The 20,724-nt window shown below is 31.2% G+C and overlaps 2 protein-coding genes and 1 pseudogene across 2 annotated transcripts; all 3 read left to right on the top strand.

Moving 5' to 3' along the window:
* Positions 1-4,900: 4,900 nt before the first annotated feature.
* LOC106309927 (protein IRREGULAR XYLEM 15) lies at positions 4,901-6,052 on the top strand. Its single transcript, XM_013747084.1, has one exon. It carries the CDS (start codon positions 4,985-4,987, stop codon positions 5,957-5,959), a length of 975 nt encoding a protein of 324 aa, XP_013602538.1. The 5' UTR covers positions 4,901-4,984; the 3' UTR covers positions 5,960-6,052.
* Positions 6,053-7,312: 1,260 nt separating this feature from the next.
* Positions 7,313-8,000, top strand: LOC106309058 (annotated as a pseudogene).
* A 6,933-nt stretch (positions 8,001-14,933) lies between these two features.
* LOC106309528 (probable 2-oxoglutarate-dependent dioxygenase At3g49630) lies at positions 14,934-17,184 on the top strand. Its single transcript, XM_013746573.1, has 12 exons — positions 14,934-15,097; positions 15,169-15,284; positions 15,364-15,482; positions 15,562-15,625; positions 15,700-15,767; positions 15,854-15,912; positions 15,995-16,154; positions 16,258-16,277; positions 16,367-16,413; positions 16,505-16,585; positions 16,664-16,753; positions 16,847-17,184. Exons 1-12 carry the CDS (start codon positions 15,064-15,066, stop codon positions 16,985-16,987), a joined length of 999 nt encoding a protein of 332 aa, XP_013602027.1. The 5' UTR covers positions 14,934-15,063; the 3' UTR covers positions 16,988-17,184.
* Positions 17,185-20,724: the final 3,540 nt, after the last annotated feature.

The following is a 20,724-nucleotide window of genomic DNA, read 5'->3' as shown; positions in this document are numbered from 1 at the left end:
TAGTGTCGCTGTTGCGCTTTCATTAGTGTTCAACCACATGATGCGTATAGTGTAGCACATCTCCCAAAGCTTATTTTAGAACTTTGTTTTGATAGTCGTGCAGAGCGAAGACAACTTTGTAAAGAAGGTCACGTATAGTCATGGACTCATGGGTGTTGGGAATTCGGTTCGGTCTGTTTTCGCCAAGTTAGAGATTTGAACCCATATAAAAATTATGCTCACATACGAGCCGGCGAAATTATGGAAGTTGTCTGTATCAACTAATACATGAATTGCCTAGTAGTTCTAGTGCAACAGCCTATAATGGAACGCTCCACTCAAATAAACAAAGAATGCACATTTGACTTTAATTACTCTTGACTGAAAAGAAGAAAGCAGAAGATTTCTGTGAGTACTACTAACCAGTTTGATACATTGCATGTCGCTTAAAATGATCTCAAAATCCAATAGATTTGAGATTATAAGGTGTTCTAAAATACGCTATACACTAGCCGAGCGGTTTATTATTGTATAGCGCCTAGATTTATATAAGTAATATATATGGTAGATATATTCTAAATAAATACTATAGTAATAGATAAAATAATTATATAAATTATATGTAAATACTAAAATATACAGAAAACATAATTAAATAGATTATACATTATAACTATTTATTGAATATTGAAAAGAAAGCATAAACTGATACGGATGAAGTCAAATGAAATTAAAAGAATCATATAAGTGGATTATAATTGTTTATTAATTTTTTCTCAAAAATATAGCTTATAAACTGTGAACATATAAACACATGGATAAACGCCGTATAAAGACCGTATAATACCATATAAACGCTGTATTTGCGCTCGTCCAAACCATAACCGTATTATTCTACTATATAGTAAAAACAGTACAAGGTACTATTGAATGCCAAACCAGATGTATTTTAGAAAAAAATACAAAAGCTTAAGTTCTTAAACTTATTTTGTTTTCTTTTTATCAATAACTATTTTGGTTATATGTTCCAATTAGAGGAAAGTAGGAGACACAATTTGGTTAATCTTGATCTCCAAAGGTGCCTTGGATCACAAGCGTACGAGGCATCAAATATTTGTTTATTAAAACGTCCGCACTTTGTATATGACTAAACTACGTGGGGTGGTCTTTTGTTTTCAAGTGATGATTGTTTGGATGGTTTTTAGATTTTAGTTTTTCGTTTTTGACTTTTAGTTTTTGACTTTTAGTTTTTAGTTTTTAGTTTTTAGTTTCTAGTTTTTGATTTTGCAGTATATTTTAGTTTTTGAAAAAAACACGAATGCTGATTTTGGTTTCTAACTTTTGGTTTTTGCTTTTATAAAATAGTAAAATATTTATCTAAAATTTTGATTTTTAATTTTTGTATAGCTTTAGTTTTTTAGAAAACTTGAATGATTATTTTTGTTTGAAGTTGAAATAAAAATTAATAATAAAATATTACTTACTATGAAAAATAAATAATACAAAATATTACCACTTAAAAATGAATTTATTCTTTTAATAAATTTATTTATAAGAAAAAATAATGCGAAGTAAATAGATGAACCACAATTCACACACACACACACACAGCCAATGGAGTTCAAAAATGACAATACATAATTAAAAAGTAAAAAAACATATTTTTATTTTTAAAATATTTTATAATTCAAATATTATAAATAAAAATATCAATAGCTAGATTATTTAAATATAATAAATAAAATCTAAATGTATTTTTATATGTTTGGATACTGTATAAAATTATAAATATATTTCGAATTCTGAATTTAAAAATTATTATCCTTTTGATTTTTCAAAAATTTGATTAATGATTTTTTGGTCTGATATTTTTAAAAAAATTAACATAGAAATTAATTTCTTGTTTAAAAATTTTTTAAAAAAGAATATAATCACATTTTTTTTATAAATAGTCACAATAGTAAGCAGATGAATCTTACTAAACCTTTTTTGTTTACAGAATTATCATTTTTACATTTTTCTTATATAAAGTATAAACAAAATAAAAAACATTTTTAAAAAATTAGAAACCCATCGTAGGATTAGAAAAAAAACTATGAAATCTTGGCCTTTGATTTTTGTGTTAAGAAAACAGTTATTTGCAAAAACTAGTTTTCCTACATTTTAGGGAATCTATTCTTTTAAAATCTTGATTGATTGTAAAATGGTTTTAAAAAAAACAAAAACCAAAAACTAATCCAAAAACCATAAATCAAACTCCCAAGTCCACAGATTTTCTGACAAGCTGAGTTTTTGAAAACTTCTTTATGATTAGTGTCTTTTCGAGACTTTCGTCTTTGCAAAGAGTTTTTTTTTTTGAACTTGTTTTTGCAAAGAATTTCTTAAGGTCAGAGCATCATTATCCATTGTTTTTTAAGACGAGGTTTTTAGAGGAATATAAAAAACTGTTTCTTAATTTTTAACTAAAAAGTTAAGAAACAGTGGATAATGATGTTCTTACTTTTGATATTCTTAAGAGAGTTTCTTAAATTCTAGTCCCAACCAAAAGAACGAACCCTTTTTCCAATTCATTTGTAATAATGTGCTGCGACAACATTATTTATCGTATATTTGAAATCTGAATAAAATCATTTGACCAATCTAACGGTGGCTAATAAGTAATAATCAAAGCAAACATAAAATGATTTCTTAAGTTTATATTAAATATTCTTTGGTTTCATGTTTTGTGTGCGTGTTTTATCTCATAGTTATGGGCTGTTTCCGTAAGAGCTAAACAAAAGCAACAGGAGACCGAGACGTTTGATCTGTAATTAGATCTGATGTCTCTCGCAATGACCGAAACTCTTACACTTGTACATACTTACACCAACCTTACACAGCCTCATTATAAGCTGGTTATATAAGATAAAACTAGGTTACGATCCATGCAAAGCGCAGAATAAACATTATATATCAACTTAATTTTATGTATTATGTATTTTTACATATTATGAAATAATAAATATATATTGAATAATTAAAAATCAGTAACTAATACATATATAATTAAATTGGTGCAGACATATATATTAATTTTATTAATCCAAACAATATTTTTTTCTATTTGATAGGATATATAATTAAATTTAAATGATATTAACATAAATAGTAGATATTTTAATATTAATGCCTATTAAATGATTCATTCTACTCATATAGTTTTTTTTTATCATTTGTATCTTTTATAACAATTTTTTTTAATTATTGATAACAAAATTTTCATTGTGGAATTAATAGTTTTAGTAATTTATAATTTTTAAAAATTAAGTTGTCAATGTTTGTTCAAAGCTTTTATCAAAAAAATTGTTCAAAGTAAATTTCAAAATTAAAATATTTATGTATTTATATGGTATATATTTTAATTTTAAATTATATATATATATATATATATATATATATATATCTTCTAATCTTAATAATTAATTAAATTAGATTTTTTACTTATATGATTTTGTAATCATTTGTATTTTTTCATAGCAAAAATATTAAACCATGGATCATAAAATTTGAATGTGAGACTTTTAACAGTTTTAGTAATTTATAACTATTTTTAAAATTTTAAGATATAAAATATACAGAAAAATCTAAATTTTTATTATATTGTTAATGTGGCTGTTTAATTTATTTTAATTAATTTAAAATTAAAAAATATGATAGAAGATACACTAATTTTATCAAATCTTTATTTTTCAAAATCATTAATTGACATATATACTTTAGCCACACTAGGAAATTCCGTAACTTTTAATTAAAGAAATAATAAAGAACATTAATAATGAATTTATGGTTAGTTTAATAAAAAACTTATTATATAATTAGATGGACCAACCTATTTCTCTAATGATTATAAGAATCATCTTAGTGATGACACGTGACTACAAAAAGAAGTTGTAATGTTTCTCAATTAATATATAGGGATGTAAATTAATAATAGAACCTTAGAATATTTTCTTTAAGGCTATTGAAAATGAATTGATGTATCTGATCATAACAATTTTTCTATTAGTCCATTTAACCAATAATATATATACAGCACTATCTTATTTAATGTTTATACACCATGATCCATCTCTATTATTAAGCTAAAAAGTTTCAAGATGAACCTTGTAATTATAAATCACAACTCTTATTAAAAAATTAAAAACGAAATTTAATAACCTAAAAAAAGTTGGAAGTTGACTTTTAGTTAGTTTTCTATACATAATATTATACTCCATATGTTTCATATTAAGTGTCAATTTAAAGTTTTGCACACATATTAAGAAAACATTTAATTTTGTATATTTTCTATATAAAAATATTATTACCTATACATCTAAACATATTTCAACCAATAGAAAAATAAACTGGAAAATAAAATTAAAAAAATCTGCATTGAAATGCTAAAACGACACTTATTTTGTAAAAAAAATAAATTCTATAACGACACTTAATATGAAACGGAAGGAGTAACATGCATGAGCAATGAGTTTATTCTCAAAGACACTCTTGACATTTATATTTGTTAAGGATATTGTATACAATAAATAGCGGCTTAAACATTATTGTCACTAGTTCTGGTTTTTCTTTCAAAAGTATGAATTCGAAATGTAGTTTGTAGATGTATTTATTCAAGAGAAATTTTCAAAATTAACAAAAAAAAATTTGGTCATAATCGAGGAATTAAGAAAGTACAGAAACTAGACAGCAAATAAGGTTATCACGGTTGGGTATTTGGTGAAAACTATATAAAATCTGAAAAAATTAAATTTCTAGAATGTTAATCAGAAATTATGATAATGTTTTCACTTTGGTCTACTACGTTAAATACACTCTTTTGCTTATAGTTCACATTTTACGAAATCTACTCACTACTCACTTCCTTTTAAATCATCTTTCTCCCTTTGAGAAATCTTAAACCATCCTTCAACGTCTTCCCCTCTCTCTCTCTCTCTCTCAAAATCTTCAGAGGAAAGAGAAGATAAGAATGAAGAACGGGTCAGGTAACACGAACACAAAGCTCATCCTTCTTCACCCTTACATCCAAAAACAATCAAGCACGACTCGTTTATGGCTTCTCGCTTTCGTCTCTTTCTTCACCATCATCTTCCTCCTCACTCTCCTCTACACTAGAGACACAATAATCCCTTCCAAAAACACATCCGTCGCCGCCGCCGTAGCCGCCGTCGTCACATCCGCCGCCGGAGTTTCCCCTTCTCCCACCACTACTACCAACTCCAACCTCCCCACAACCACCATCAACGCGTTGCTTCACTACGCGTCAAGATCCAACGACAGCTTCCACATGTCTTACGGCGAGATGAAATCAATCTCCGACGTCCTCCGCCGCTGCGCTCCGCCGTGCAACCTCCTCGTCTTCGGACTCACGCACGAGACTCTCCTATGGAAAGCGCTAAACCACAACGGCCGCACCGTCTTCGTAGAAGAGAACAGATACTACGCGGCTTACTTCGAAGAGATCCACCCGGAGATCGACGTTTTCGACGTTCAGTACACGACCAAAGCTCACGAGGCCGGAGAGCTCGTCGCGGCGGCGAAAGAAGCCGCTGGAAACGAGTGTCGTCCCGTGCAGAATCTCCTCTTCTCCGACTGCAAACTAGGTTTAAACGACTTGCCGAATCATGTCTACGATGTTGACTGGGATGTGATCTTTGTGGATGGGCCACGTGGCGACGCTAACGAAGGACCGGGGAGGATGTCGTCGATATTCACGGCGGCAGTTCTTGCTCGGAGCAAAAAAGGCGGGAGTCCGAAGACGCATGTGTTCGTGCATGATTATTACAGAGACGTTGAGAGGCTTTGTGGAGATGAGTTCTTGTGTCGGGAGAATCTTGTCGAGTCTAATGAGTTGCTTGCGCACTACGTGTTGGATAAAATGGATAAAAACAGCACCCGGTTTTGTAGTGATCGTAAGAAACGCTCTGTTTCTTCTTTGTCCTAGAAAAAATGAGAGAGAGAGAGACGTCATGCATTGCTACGCGGAGTTTGTAAAAATAAAGTTTCTTTCCATTTGTGAATCTTGGATCTTATCATCTATTTGAAGACTTTAATTTAATCTAATCGATTTTCTATACCATTTGTTAGATATATTCCAAGTAAAATCTACAGACGTTTATTCAAAAAAAAAAAAAAAAACTACAGATGAGTATATTAAACACCAAATTAACACACACTGATTTTGTTTTACCAATTCCTAAAGCATAACACATTTGACATAATCATAACCAACTGAACCATAATACCTCGGACGACATAATTGAAAAAATCTTTATTTCTATCAAAAGAGTATGTCTGGAGAATAAACTGTTTTAGTTAATCTCTTTTTTTGATCAAAGTTAATCCCTTTTAAGATACTGAGTTATCAAAGATCTTTTCAAACTTGATAATTTTAAAAGACTAAACTAATTTTGAATCTGTTGATGTCTCGTCGACGGTATCCTCTATGTTGGTGATTGATGTTGACCATATCCGGCACCACTGTGGGAAGACCTTGTTCCAAATATTTTATTTTTACATAATTAATAACCATATAATTAGTTTGATTCTGTATCGGTTCTACTCGATTTTTAAGTCGTTTCGGTTCTAGTTTTTCGGTTCTAGTTTCGAGTATCATATGTCTACACTCATTACTCAAATATATGCAAAATAACTAAAATAAATCAGAGATCACTAAAATTAAATAATGTCCAATTTTAAATTTTAAATAAATTGAAATTCGTTATAACTAAATTATATAAAAAACATAGATGAAGAATTAAAACCCTTAGACCAGGATTAACGCTGGATCTTAGCTGGGCTCTTAAGTCCAAAGTGTAATTAAAAAATTAAAAAAAAATTGAGTAAGAGTCTGGTTCTTTGAAGCTCTTCGGAGGAGGCGCCTCTTGCGATGATTCTTCTTCTCTCTCTCTCCCTTTCCCATGGTGAATCATTTCTTCTCAGACCAAATTCAGTCAAAATCAGCCTTGAGAGAGATCTATTCTTGTTCTTCGCCTCTGTGGCCGTGTTTGCATAGCCGGCGAAGCAAAGCTCCCATCAGACCCCATCGCCGAAGGTATTTTCTTCTTCAATCGTCTTCTGTTCTTCCTCTATCGTCTTCTTCCTCTATCGTCCTCTTATATTGTCATTAAACCATCAGATTTAAACCCAAATAAACATTGAATTGATAATTTGTTTGGCTTCAGGTGAGCCAAATCGGCCAGAGAGAAATATAGATAGAAGCTATTCTGTGTTGGTGTATCTCCGAGTTGCAGAACAGAAGGTAAATTGTGGTATTTTCATCGTTCATATGACATGCATGTGTGTTGAGTTGGTAAATTCAGGGTAGAAGACAATGATGTTGTTTTGTTGGGCAGCAATTTGATGGAGATGGGAATCTGTTGCATAAGATTGACACTCGGCTCTCTGCTAGTTCATATGGAGAAGATGAGCTCATTAGCCTTAATCAATCGTATGTTTATGCTTGATTGCGTCATTTTCTAAAATAAAAGACAAAACTTTGTTACTGATTGATGGAACTAAGTGTTAATGACTGTAACTATACAAAGTTTTGAACTTTACATGTGTAGAAATGTCCTCACGAACTTTGTTGTATACTTCATAGGTTATATATAAAGCAGGCAACGTCAGCCACTTCAGTTGCTGATGAAGAAGAAGAGGAAGCTGAGTGGGTAGAATACAAAATCAAAGAATGGTACCAATATGTTCACTGTCGACAAGTATCAACATGTAAGAGTTGTTCTGTCGTCTCAATCATAATGGTAGAAGTTTTGAGTTTCTCTAGGGATTTTCATTTAGTTGTTTTGACTTTGTTGACTCTTCTCATCATTAGTAGTCTGCAGATTGGATTCTTCCCCAAGGAGAAAGCCTTTTCATTGAGGTATCAAACCGCTGCAATGTTGGATACCACCTTAAGGCAAGGCGTTCTCGGAGAAGATGACACTGGAGAAGAATCACCAAGGTTTGGTTTATTGCATTCTTTATGAAACATAGCATAAGCAATTAGGCTAGAATAGTGTTGCTGAGTTGAAGTCATTCCATTTTGCTGGCTTGAATCGTCGGGGTCAAGACAGAGACTCATACGTATATATGACCATGAAGGTCTTGCTGTCTCATCAACTTATTTTTCTGAGACCAAAGTGTGAGTTTCTTCTATGTTAACCATATTATGATCATCTATGTTCTTGTACTGTCTGAGACCAAAGTGTGAGTTTCCTTAAGAGCCACAAGTTAAGAACCTACCATTGTGCCTAACAAAATATGTGTCTCTTAAGTACAAGCTCTTAACTATGATTAATTAATAAAAAATCATTAAGAGCCCAATTTTGGTTCTTAGGGTTAATCATGCTCTTAGAGCATGATTAACTTTAAGTCTTAATGATTTTTTAGTAATTAATGATACTTAAGAGCTTGTACTTAAGAGACACCTATATATTTAGCTCCAATGGCAAGTTCTTAATTTGAGGTTCTAAAAAAAAAAAATTATTAAACTTAATTTTTTTAAAGATGAAATTTATTTATTAAATAAAACATATTAAAAGAAAATATTTTAAACATAGAATTATTATTTTTTGTTTTGACAAACATAGATTAAAAAAAAGTACAACAAATATTAGTAAAATAAACGAGAAAAATTTCAAAGAAGCATCCGATCTCAGTTGTTGTCTTGATGATGTCCGAATTTACGCCATAGATGTTCAACCAAATCAGCTTTCAGTTGTTGATGCATTTGTTTATTGGATCCTTGGAGGTGTTCAACCATGCACTGATGAGGACCAGGTCTTCAGCTGTTGATCACTTGCAACTTTGCTTACGGTCCTCACCACTTTGTGCACGTGAAGCAGATCCTCTAAGGTCTGGAGTAGGTGAAAAACTCAGAAACTAAGTTGGGTATTCATTGTTAGGTAGTCCTTGACTGTTTAGTAAGTTTAAAAAGCTAGAGGATTGGCTTTGACGAGGATCCATACAAAGAAGAAGTGGAGAAGAAAGATGAAGGAGATGATAAGAAAGAGAAGGAGGAATGTGTGTTTATAGAGAAGGAAGAAAAGGAAGGAAGTTTGAGATGCATTTATCTACGACATTGATGACAAAGAACAAACACAAACACAAACACAAACACAAACAGTCACGACAATTCTAGCTAGCCATCACTTCTATTTATCACACAACCACAACCATATTCTAACTCTAACCAACATATTAATTACACTCGATTCAATTGAAACCAAATCCTAAATCGAACCAGAAAGACAGAGTAACACTAACCTTTGCTCGTTGAACGTTTGCTCAATCACCCTTTCCTCGATGAACCTTGATCCTTCAATCTGACAACAGAAAGATAGAAAAGATGCTCTTAGTACTGGACATTTGAGTTTTCGGATCGAAAGGTTCTTATGGATCCATTTTATTTTGGGGTAAAATAATTTTGGGAAAATTGTTTTTTAGGTCAAAAAATGATAACTATGTCATATTAGATTAATCTCATATAGTTTATCTTCTATTAGGCTAAATATTTTAAAAATGGTAATACTGTCATTAATTTCAATTGAAAATTTAAAATTACAATTAATAAAACCATTGTTAAATATTCAAATATAATTTTAAATAAAATAATTAAAAAATATTAAAAATCCCCAAAAAACCTAAAGTTCGAAGTTTTTTTTTTCTCAATTAAAAGTTCGATCGATGGGTGTGGATCGATCGATCTCATGCCCAGGTAAGTCTTCCAAATCGATTTTCTGGTTTCCGTCGGTTAAATCCGGTTTGATTCCCACTTGATTTGAACCGAACAAACAAGAGCTGGACTCTTAAAACCCGATTTCTAATCAATCAAACTCATTTTTCTCTTCTCCTTGAAGAACAAAGGGGAGAAGAAGATGGCGTGAGAAGAATTTCCAAATCAATGTTTTAATTTTTTTTAGTTTAAAAATTGATTTTATAAATAAGGATTTTCTTTTTAAAAAATCAATTTAATAAATATAAGGAAACTGAATATCCAATATTATCTTCCCATATTTTTGGAACTGATTATCCTTATCCGTAGAATCTGTAAACATGTTTAAAATCAATTTCTACTAGTTTTAGATTTATAGTAATGTGTAGATTCCGATTTCTACAAGTTTTAGATTTATAGTAATGTGTAGATTCTGATTTCTACAGATTTTAGAACGATAGATTAAGTGCATAACGCGTTTTCCAAATATTTTTAGATTACTATTATTTACCTAGATCGCATATTCTAAACATATTAGATTCAATAAAAAAGTTGATTACATTGTTTACCGTGTAGAATGTCAATTCTACTTTTTGTAGAACAAAATATGAAATTATGATTTAAACATATTTAGAACTGAGAAAAAATACCAATAAGTTGACATATGTATTTCATTAGTAGTTACTAGGGGCATTTCCTCCATGCAAGCACAGAGTTGTGGACAGAGTTCTTGTTTCATCTCAATATTTGTTAGGGTTATTGTAGCTGTGAATTTTGCACTTTGGGTTGATCATTGTTTTTCAAGTTTTTTTTATTGCTATATGGTTAGAGTTGTGATGATGAACCACTCACGAAGGACTAAACTGTGTTAGTAATGTGATTAATATAGTTCGTGGTGTTGCTTGCTGTGTCACTGAGACTTATTGTTTGTTTGTCTTTTTAATTTGTTACTTTTACTGTTGAGATTACATCAATTATATTAAGGTTGTTGAGAGTAACTTTTGTTTCTAGATATTTTTTTCCAGTTTAGTTGTGTAATTTGTGTGTATTAAGTAATAATTTTTTTTGTTCTTATTATGTTGATTATATGTTTTTTATTTTAAAACTTGTTGTTTTTACCGGATCTTTAAAACAAATACATGAAAACTTGTAAAAATAACTATAAAATGAGTGTCAATTAGTAATTGGGCTTTAATGAGTTTTGAACGAATATATGCATTTCTCATAAGAAAACAATAGTATTAGCCTGTTGACATTGAGCATGTAAGCTATTTTCATAAGACAAGAGGAGTGAGTATGTGGAGATGTTGTTGCCGCCTTTGTGTATGTTGGGATTGTCTCTTGTATCTCCTGGTGTGGCTGTGTTTGTTTCTCTTTTATTTGATGGGTAATATATAAACAAAAATCATTGTTAGTTTTATTTATCAGAGTATGTAAGTTACTCTGCTTTTTTTGTTTAGGTAATTTCACTGATCTTGGTTGTCATCTTCTTCGTAAGCATATGCGAAAGTAAGTTTGTAAATTGTTAAATAGTTGGCCGTGTAGTTTGTATTTGTTTAGTTGGCTCAATGTATGTGTCGTTGAGTTTTAGTTGAGTTGATTGGTTTGATATATTTATTTTGAAGTTTATTTGTAAGATTAGACAAAGAGAGAGGTGATCATTAATGATTCGTCTATTTTGGGATTCTAGTTTTTGTTGTTTTGATTGTTTGGGTTAATTGTGGTTTCTTTTAAGCTGTAAAATAAAGATTTGTATAAAATTAGATTGATAAGTAATGGAGATAAATAAACGACCACAAATCTTGGGTAGGAAATATTTTTGATTATTGATGTTAGCACAATATAGACAATAATATAAAGGGAATTATGTGTTGATTGTTTTTTATGGATCAATGAGGAGACGAATAACGATTCGAGTTGTTTCTTTGGTGAGGTCAGAGCCCTGGACAGAACGGATTTGCCCAACCACATCTGCGAGTTTAAATATCAGTTATGATATCGAAACATAATATAAACCCAGATGCAATATGATATTATACCTGAGAGTTGTAGGTTTGTGTTCGCAATCACTTGGAGATTGTCGAATAGTCTAATCTTGACTGGAGATTGATCTCAGGAGCACCCGTGATGACTTCATCAATAATGGTAAGTGAGATGAAACGAATGAGGAATTGATGATCAGTTATCTTGTACATGTTTGAGCACCTAGAAACCTCAAAACGATCGACTTTCACAATGGAATCTGCTTTCAAAGATGGCATGTAATGATTAGCACGTCCGACGGGCGTAAACTCATGAATCACCGAATCTACAAATAATATTATTCAACAAAGAATCAAGAAATCAATTATGTTAAATAAGTATGATAGATTGAAGATTAACTTACTTTTTATCAAGGAAGAGAACCATGATTCCCACAAACTCCCTGTCTTTCTTGAAGTTCAGGGAATCCCATAAGCGGAGGAAGCCAGAGGCTATGCTCCGACTACTACGACCAAGACGGAGAGACTCGAAGGTTGAGTGACAGACGCCGGTTTGAAGAACTGGAGAGGCAGAGAGAAACATTTTCTAGAAGATGGTTAAAGCTAAGAGGAATCAATGAGTTTTGTGGAGATGTAGATTGGGTTCATCAAAGATAAGAATCATATATATATATAGGGTTTACAGAGGGGCTACAAATCATGAACATTTATGATCAAGCGATTTAAGATGGGGACATGAAGAGTTCACTGGTGAAAAAATAGAGTACGAACAGACACACGACGCAATTCTGTAACTCAGACTTGTTTGAGACAATGATGAAAAGAACCCAAACTCATATTAAACGCAACAGTTTACAATATGGGAAAACTATAATTGTTGCAAACTTGAGTTTTTTTTCATATAACATGATGAATCCCATTTAAAAATGAAACCCATAATATACTTGTAGGCTGGACCCTCAGAGGAAGCCGAAAAAGTAAGAGCTCCCGACCTTCATAAATATATATTAGGTTCAGCCATCAATGTACAAAGTATCATTTAGCTTAGTGGTATAAATGTTGGTGTTTATATCTCAATAACGAGGATTCGAGCCATGGGTTTTACACTTTTTAAAAGTGGAGCCCACAAAATGGTGACGTGACTCACTGAAGAGTGAGCAAAAACTCAACTATTATAATATATAATTTTTTTGATTTTTTTTTGTTTGTAAAACTATTTATTTGATTTATTTTGGAAAATACTAAAGGGTATTAATGAAAAAATGATACAAAAAAGAAATTAGCCTAATAAAACATAATTATCATTTTTTTTTCCCAAAAACAATTTACCCAATAATTTTTTACTGGCATAAATTCCACAGAGTTTTGGTTCGATTTCAATTCATTTTTTCTTTATCGGTCCCAGTTTAAGCTTTTGGATCCCAGATAACGAATAATACTTGGGTTCACCTAGGGCTGTTCAATATGGTAAAACCGAACCGTACCGAATCAAACCAAACCGAAATAGACATTATGGTTTGGTTTTGGTATATATCATATAAACCGAATGGATATAATTTTATAAAAACCGTAGGATTTGGATATGGTTTGGTATATAACCGATTAAACCGAATAAACTGAACAAAACCGATTAAAAGTAAAAACATATAAATATGTATCTATTTTATAACAATACATGAAAATCTATTTCTTACATAAGTTAAATTTGTGTTAATAACTATTACTAGAATTTTATAGTAATAAAAAACCTTAATTTGTAAAACACTTGAACTATAACTAAATAACAATACATCACAATTCAGACATCTTATTTTCTAAGTCTTTTTTTGATCTTTTTGCTTTATTTTAGTATTCACTAGATTAATATGAAAATTATATATTTGATGGACAATAATTAATGAAAAATTTTCAATTGAAAAAGCATGACTTTATTGAACACTAAATATAGAACAGTGGAAAAACTTTTATTTCATGTTTCTGTTTTGTTTCATTTTTTTTATTTTCAAAATTTCAAACTTTGATTTTAGTTATAGATTTGATTATTTTATTTGATGGTAGAAGCATTTTTACTTTTTTGAACATGTAATATATTTTTAATAAATGACGGTTTTGACAATATGACTCTAAAATTCATATAATATGATCTCAAACAAAATAATTATGTTTTTTGGTATAAAACCGAATAAACCGAAAACCGACGGTATATAAACCGAACCGAACAGAAGTAAATATGAATTTAGAATGGTAGTTATATTTTACTAACCGAAATACCGAAAACCGAAAAAAACCGAAGCGAAACCGAACCGATATCCGGATTGAACACCCCTAGGTTCACCCCATGGTAAATGGTTAAATTCACTTCACCATTTATAACCAACCAAAATATCACGTAGGTATAATTAAAAAGGTAATAAAATTAAAAAATAAATGACTTAGAAAAACAACACCGATATTAAAACTGTCTGTAAAACCCAAAACTCTAAAAATAAAAAATTTAAACTCTAAACTTTAAACTCCAAATCTTAAACCCAAAACTTCAAATACTAAACTCTAAACCCAAAATCCTAAACCCTAAACTCTAAACCAAAAATTCTAAGCCCTAAACCCAAAACTCTAACCCTAAATCCTAAATCCTAACCCTAAACCCAAAACACAACCCTAAATTAATCCCTAAACCCATTACTTGATCATGGTTCGGGTCTAGAGTTTAGAATTTTGTGTTTAGGGTTTAGGATTTAAGGTTTAGAGTTTATGGTTGATGGTTTAGGGTTTATGGTTTAGGGTTTTGGGTTTAGAATTTAGAATTTTGGGTTTAGAGTTTAGGATTTATGGTTTATGGTTTAGGGTTTTGGGGTTAGAATTTAGAATTTTGGGTTTAGAGTTTAGGATTTATGGTTTATGGTTTGAGTATTAGTGTTTAGATTTTAGATTTTTAGAATTTCAGGTTTTGTAGAACGGCAGTGTTTTTTTCAGCCATTTTTTTTAAATTTTATTGTCTTTTTTAACTAACCCAACATGGTAATTTGGTTGGTTATAAAAGGTGAGATGAATTTAACTATTTACTGTAGGAGTGAACCCAACTATTGTTCCCATATATATGCATATGCCTAAAAAGAGCAATCACAAGATTCGAATCTTAGAAAAGAAAGAATCTTGCTTAATAAATTCAAGAATCTAACCAGTCTTATATAATGTGTTAAACGTAAATTGGGAAAGCATAAAGTCCTCGCTAACAAAAGGAGATATCCTCGAAAGCCACGTACACTCATAACTAGGAGATCAGGTAGATTCTCTCTCTCTCTCTCTCTCTCTCTATTTTACCAAAGAAGATTCAGCTCAAGCAGAGAAAGAAAGATGGCCACAGATTTCAAATCCTTACCAGTCATCGGTACTAACGAATCTATTCTCCTTTTAGTACTCTTGAATCTAATCTTCACTCAAACATCGATGTTCTAGCAGACATCTCTCCTCTACTGCTCAAGTGTGATGACCCCGACATGGCAGAAGATCCTGGCGTCATTCAGGTTGTCCAGCAACTGGACAGAGCTTGTCGGGACGCGGGATTCTTCTACGTGGTACGTCGGAATTGAGTTCCTTTTTTTTCTTCTTAGGTTTGAAAAAGATCTGTTCATCTTATGGTAATTTGGAGAGCAGATAGGTCATGGAATCTCGGAGGATCTTATCAAGAAAGTCAGAGAGATCACGCGTGAGTTCTTCATGCTTCCTTACGATGAGAAACTTAAGATCAAGATGACTCCTGCTGCTGGATACAGGTTTGCGTGTAAACTACAAACTTTTTTTTTCAGAATTGAATAGTGTTTTAATGTAGTTTTGTAAAATAAAATGAAACAGAGGATATCAGAGAATTGGAGAAAATGTAACCAAGGGAAAACCAGATATTCACGAAGCCATTGATGTAAGTGTGTGTTCAGTAGGGAGTAGCCATGTTTCCATGTGATTCTCCTAATGTGTGTGTTTTACTGTCTTAAGTGTTACAGAGAGTTTAAGCAGGGAAAGTATGGTGATCTAGGCAAAGCCATGGAAGGACCAAACCAGTGGTATATTTTATATTCGATTTCTTATATGCTTAAGCTGCTGCTTCCTCTCATGAGTCCTGACCACTTCTCTATTGTTTTTTTGGAAGGCCAGAGAAACCTCATGAGTTCAAAGAGTTGATGGAGGAGTATCTAAGGCTCTGTACAGGTGTGTTTTACCATTTTGTTATGTTTCCAAGAAGGCTTTCACATAAGTCCTTAGTTTCTTATTTTCATGGTTTTTTTTCAAGATCTTTCAAGAAACATCTTGAGGGGAATTGCATTAGCTCTTGGAGGATCACCTTATGAGTTCGAAGGAAAAATTGCTGGAGAGCCTTTTTGGGTGATGCGTCTTATTGGCTATCCTGGTGCTCCCTTCACAAATGGCAAGCTCGAAAACGACGTCGGATGGTAAACTTGCTTCTGTTTACTACCGGTTCTCTTTTCGCTTGAATCATCTTTGAGTAACTCATCTTTTCTGAATATCTTTTTTCCACGGCTGCTTTGCTTCCAGCGGAGCTCACACTGACTATGGTAATAAGTAATAACTAATAACTAACTCAAGTTTAATATTAAGTTGCAGTTCTGATTCTGTCTCATTAGGGTAACATTTCCCTTTTCAGGCTTGTTAACTCTTGTAAATCAAGATGAAGACAAAACAGCTCTACAGGTATATTGTATAGTTATTTTCTCTATTTTTTTATGTTTATGTGAAGAAAGTGGAATTTTCTCTCTTGAGAGATTTCGAACTTTTGAAAAAGGTGAGAAACTTGGGTGGAGATTGGATATCAGCCATTCCCATCCCTGGATCATTTGTTTGCAACATTGGCGACATGTTAAAGGTTCTTGTTCTTCCTAATTGTTACCTCTCTTTCTTGAATATAACATTTTGAGAACCTTTTGGGGAATCATACATGCAGATACTTTCAAATGGAGTATACGAATCCACACTTCATAGAGTGATCAATAACTCTCCTCTATACCGTGTCTGCGTTGCATTCTTCTATGAGGTTGCTAATCTTTCCAGCACTCTTGTGTGTTTTCCTTCGGTTACTCCACATTGAAATTGGAAATTTCATGTTTGTAAACCTTGTCTTATACAGACTAATTTCGATGCGGTGGTGGAGCCATTTGATATATGTAAAGATAAGTACCCTGAAGGGAGAGGAGAATCACAAATTTTCAAAAGAGCTGTCTATGGAGAGCATCTGGTGAGCAAAGTCCAGACAAACTTTGCAATGTAATGTAACATAGATTTCTCTCACCTTTGTACACAATCATCAGTACTTCACCTTCTGGCTTGGCTTGTAAATTATAATAAGCGCTTCCTCACGTCTGTATTATTAATCAACACAAAAGGTTTTGTTCAAATTCGTTTGAGCATACCCAATCGACTCAGTAAACAGTAAGTCATCTTAATGAATTATGTGTGAGCCTCTAATTTGTTTGTCCCGGATGAAGGTCCGTTTCACGTTTAGAAACGTTTCGGAATCGAAATTTCTTGGAAACTAGTAGAAATTCATTAGAAACTCGTTTCTTGAAAATTTCATTTTGAAAATTCAATGGAAACTTGCGTTTCCACTTTAGAAACTTGCGATTCTGTTTTGAAAACGTGAAGAAATCTTTTTTTTTTTTGGACAACTTAAGGGATTTCATTTAAAAATAAGAGGTTTAAGAGTTACAAAGGCTTGGGCCAGAATGCAAGCAAGCCTTGTCATATAAGTCCGCAAGCCCATTAATCTCTCTTCGGATGAACGAAAAACGACAAAAAGAAAAGGAAGTTTGCGATATCATGGAGATGTCTGAGAGCACTCCGTAGAGTTCAATCGGATGTCGTCCCGATGAGATAGCTCCGATGAGCCCTTGTTCGTCTGACCGTAGCCAGATATGATTGATGTGGAGGTCGATTGCCTGAAGGAGAGCGCTTCTGATCGCGATTGCTTCCGCCATGCAAGCCGAGCCAACATGATATTGATATAACAAATTTTGTATCTTTATTTTGAGTTAAACTACTTAATATTTAAGTATTGGATATGTGCTATTTTAAAATTTTAATATGATTTCGATTTTTTACTATTACTTGTTTCATTTTTGTATACTTAACATAAAATTAGTATTTGTTGATTTATATTGATAGACCAAACAGAAAATAATTGTACTCACATGTTATATATTCATATATATGTATATATATACTTACATGTTAATTATTCACATATATATGTATGTATATATTTATAAACGTTTCCAAACCATTTCCATTCCTAAAAATCTTAAAAATCATGTTTCTACGTTTTGAAACTTTTCTTTTCCGCGTATTCGTTTCCGATTCCATGCAACCTACCTTTAGTTTATTAATAATAAATTTATATTTTAATTAAAGGCGAAATTTGATTATTTTGTTAATACGTCTGAAAAAAACTTTAAACAAAATATATTAAAATAGAAGACATATTTAAATTATTTTTAAGTCTTTTTTAAGAGTGCAAAGTCTTTCAAAAGCATAACATTCCTACTCACAGCTAAAAATTAATTACCACTCCTTTTGACATTTTCCACAATTAATACCTTTGAAAGAAATAGTTTTACAATTCTCTTTGTTTCATAAAAGTGTTATTTTTGATTTTTTTTACGGAAACTAAAAAAATTTATGTAATATACTAATATTTTCTTATTTAATGTATAATTAATTATTTGGTGCACAAAAAAATAATGTATAATTAATTAAATAAAAATAATTTAAATAAAAATTTGTTGGATAAAAGATAATAAATAACTTTAATGTACAAACTGATATTGGAATTTTAAAATGAAAAAAAAAATTGAAACAAAAAATTAAAGTTAAAGTCACGTTTATTATGAAATAGAGGGAATATCAATCAAGAATAAATACTTTTTTACAAGCTCAATCTTTAAAATATTACAGAAAGTTATTATACAATCTTTTTTCTAGATATTTGTTGTTTCAATCTCACTAGTCCATTATATAGTATTAATAACAGTCTAAAGCTACCAAACCTAATCCATGAGGGCAACTCAACACGTTTTCTTTTATTTCTTTCCGACTTTGTAGTTGTATGTCATTTCCACGGGAAAACGGTCATTTCATACCTAACGTATCGCCATATGTTTAATTCATATCCGATTTATATGGCTGTGCTACAGTATACCTGAACTTTTTTTTAAAAAATAACATATTTAATGTTTATTCAAATCATACCTCAGTCGCTAACATCAGCTGCCCCATTATCTAATTTTACTGACTTGGATGATACTTCAGCTAATTTTATTGACGAAGATGGCACATGTATATATTTTTTTTAAAAATAGTCGTTTTATGAAAATATTTTTTTAGAAAATGCAAAATTTTATAAATTTTTATTATTTAGTAAAATTAAAAAAAAATTAAATAATTAAATTTTAATCTTATATAAGAGATAGACTTGTAAATGTTTCGATCATATCACAATAAAACCCTTATAAAAGTTATATATGTATTGTAATTATTCAAATTCAATGCTAGTATTGCAGTCGTGTTACTTTCAATTAATTATGGTTGTGTTTATTTAAAAAGATTATGATATGTTAATCTAAATTCTTTAAATGTAAATAACATATTCATAATTAATTACGGTTGTGTTTATTTAAAATATTTATGATATGTTAATCTAAATTGTTTAAATGTAAATAACATACATACTCATGATTAATCAAAAGTACCACATGGCAACAGAAGTATTGAATTTGATACATTACAACATATATAACTCTTATAAGGACGGTATTATGATATGATCGAAACATTTATGGATATATTTCTTATATAAAATTAAAATTTAGGGAAAATTTCCAAATATGACTCACAACTTGATTTCAAATGCAAAAGTAAACCCAAACTTGAATCAAATGCAAAAGTAACCTAAAAGGCTATTGAAATTACAATAAGCCCCTAGTGAACAAACAAAAAAACCGAATTTTTTTTACGTTTCTAACCCCCGTAAGTTGTCTGTCCAGACGACTTTACAGTAAGTCGTCCAGTCTAGTTCTACTTAGAAATAATTTAAATTTTTGTAAAAAATATTTTGATAAGTGAAAAATTGAAATCATGTAATTAACATATCTTTTAAGAGATATAAATTAAGATATAACAAAAGTTAATTGTTTTCAACATAGAAGAGTGAAAGTAGTGAGTCATGATATTCTTTGGTTTAGGTTTTGCCAACATATGTTGTAGTATTGTATGTATTCTTAGGGTTAGATTTTGGAATGTATAAATGTTTTTTTTGAAAACTTTAAAATTTACCTAAGTGTGTTTATTTCTATGTATAGTAAACACTATTTAAGTATAACTACGGTTTTATAACGTGGTTAGTTTGTTAATTTAGTCAATTTAGTTTAGGAGTTAAATTTAGGGTCTGGGACGACTTACTAGTAAATCGTCAGATGTACAGTATTCAACAAACGACTTACTAGTAAGTCGTCCAAACCTGACCGAACCTTTAATTTTACAATGTACTTTTAAACTAAACCGGATTATTTACCGGCCACATATAAGGTGTTTTTTATTCACTTTTTCGCGAAATTCAGAAAACCTTAACGCCGTTTCTCTCAAAGGCGATTTCCGTCGATTCTCTCTAATCCATCGTTCTCACCGCCGGTTATCTCTCTGCCGTTATCACCGTCATTCTCACCACCGTTCTCACAGCCGCTTCCTCTATTTAAGATCAGAGAGAAAACCCTAGCGCGCATTCTCTCAGAGGCGTCTCATTGAACTCCGCCGCCGGTAAGTTATATCTCTTACTGTCGAGTGATTGATTGAGGAAAAGATGATCATAAAACGTTGTCTCTATCAATTTATACACTCGTTCTTTTTTTCACGTCTATTTTTGCAGATATATGACCGCTGTGTCGAAGGCAACTATATCTTCTCCGAATTTTCAGGTCGGCTTTAAAATGTTCTACTGGAAGTCTTGGAAGACTT

The sequence above is a fragment of the Brassica oleracea genome, chromosome C8, assembly GCF_000695525.1.
Source record: "Brassica oleracea var. oleracea cultivar TO1000 chromosome C8, BOL, whole genome shotgun sequence".
In the NCBI taxonomy this organism is placed as follows: Eukaryota; Viridiplantae; Streptophyta; class Magnoliopsida; order Brassicales; family Brassicaceae; genus Brassica; species Brassica oleracea.
The sequence above is the reverse complement of the archived record's forward strand: the minus strand, read 5'-3'. Positions and strand labels throughout refer to the sequence as shown.

Coding starts and splice junctions, on each gene's coding strand:
- LOC106309927 (XM_013747084.1), top strand. CDS start 4,985: ATGAAGAACGGGTCAGGTAACACGAACACAAAGCTCATCCTTCTTCAC.
- LOC106309528 (XM_013746573.1), top strand. CDS start 15,064: ATGGCCACAGATTTCAAATCCTTACCAGTCATCG. Junction 15,483..15,561: donor ACTCCTGCTGCTGGATACAG/GTTTGCGTGTAA, acceptor AAAATGAAACAG/AGGATATCAGAGAATTGGAG. Junction 15,626..15,699: donor ATATTCACGAAGCCATTGAT/GTAAGTGTGTGT, acceptor TACTGTCTTAAG/TGTTACAGAGAGTTTAAGCA.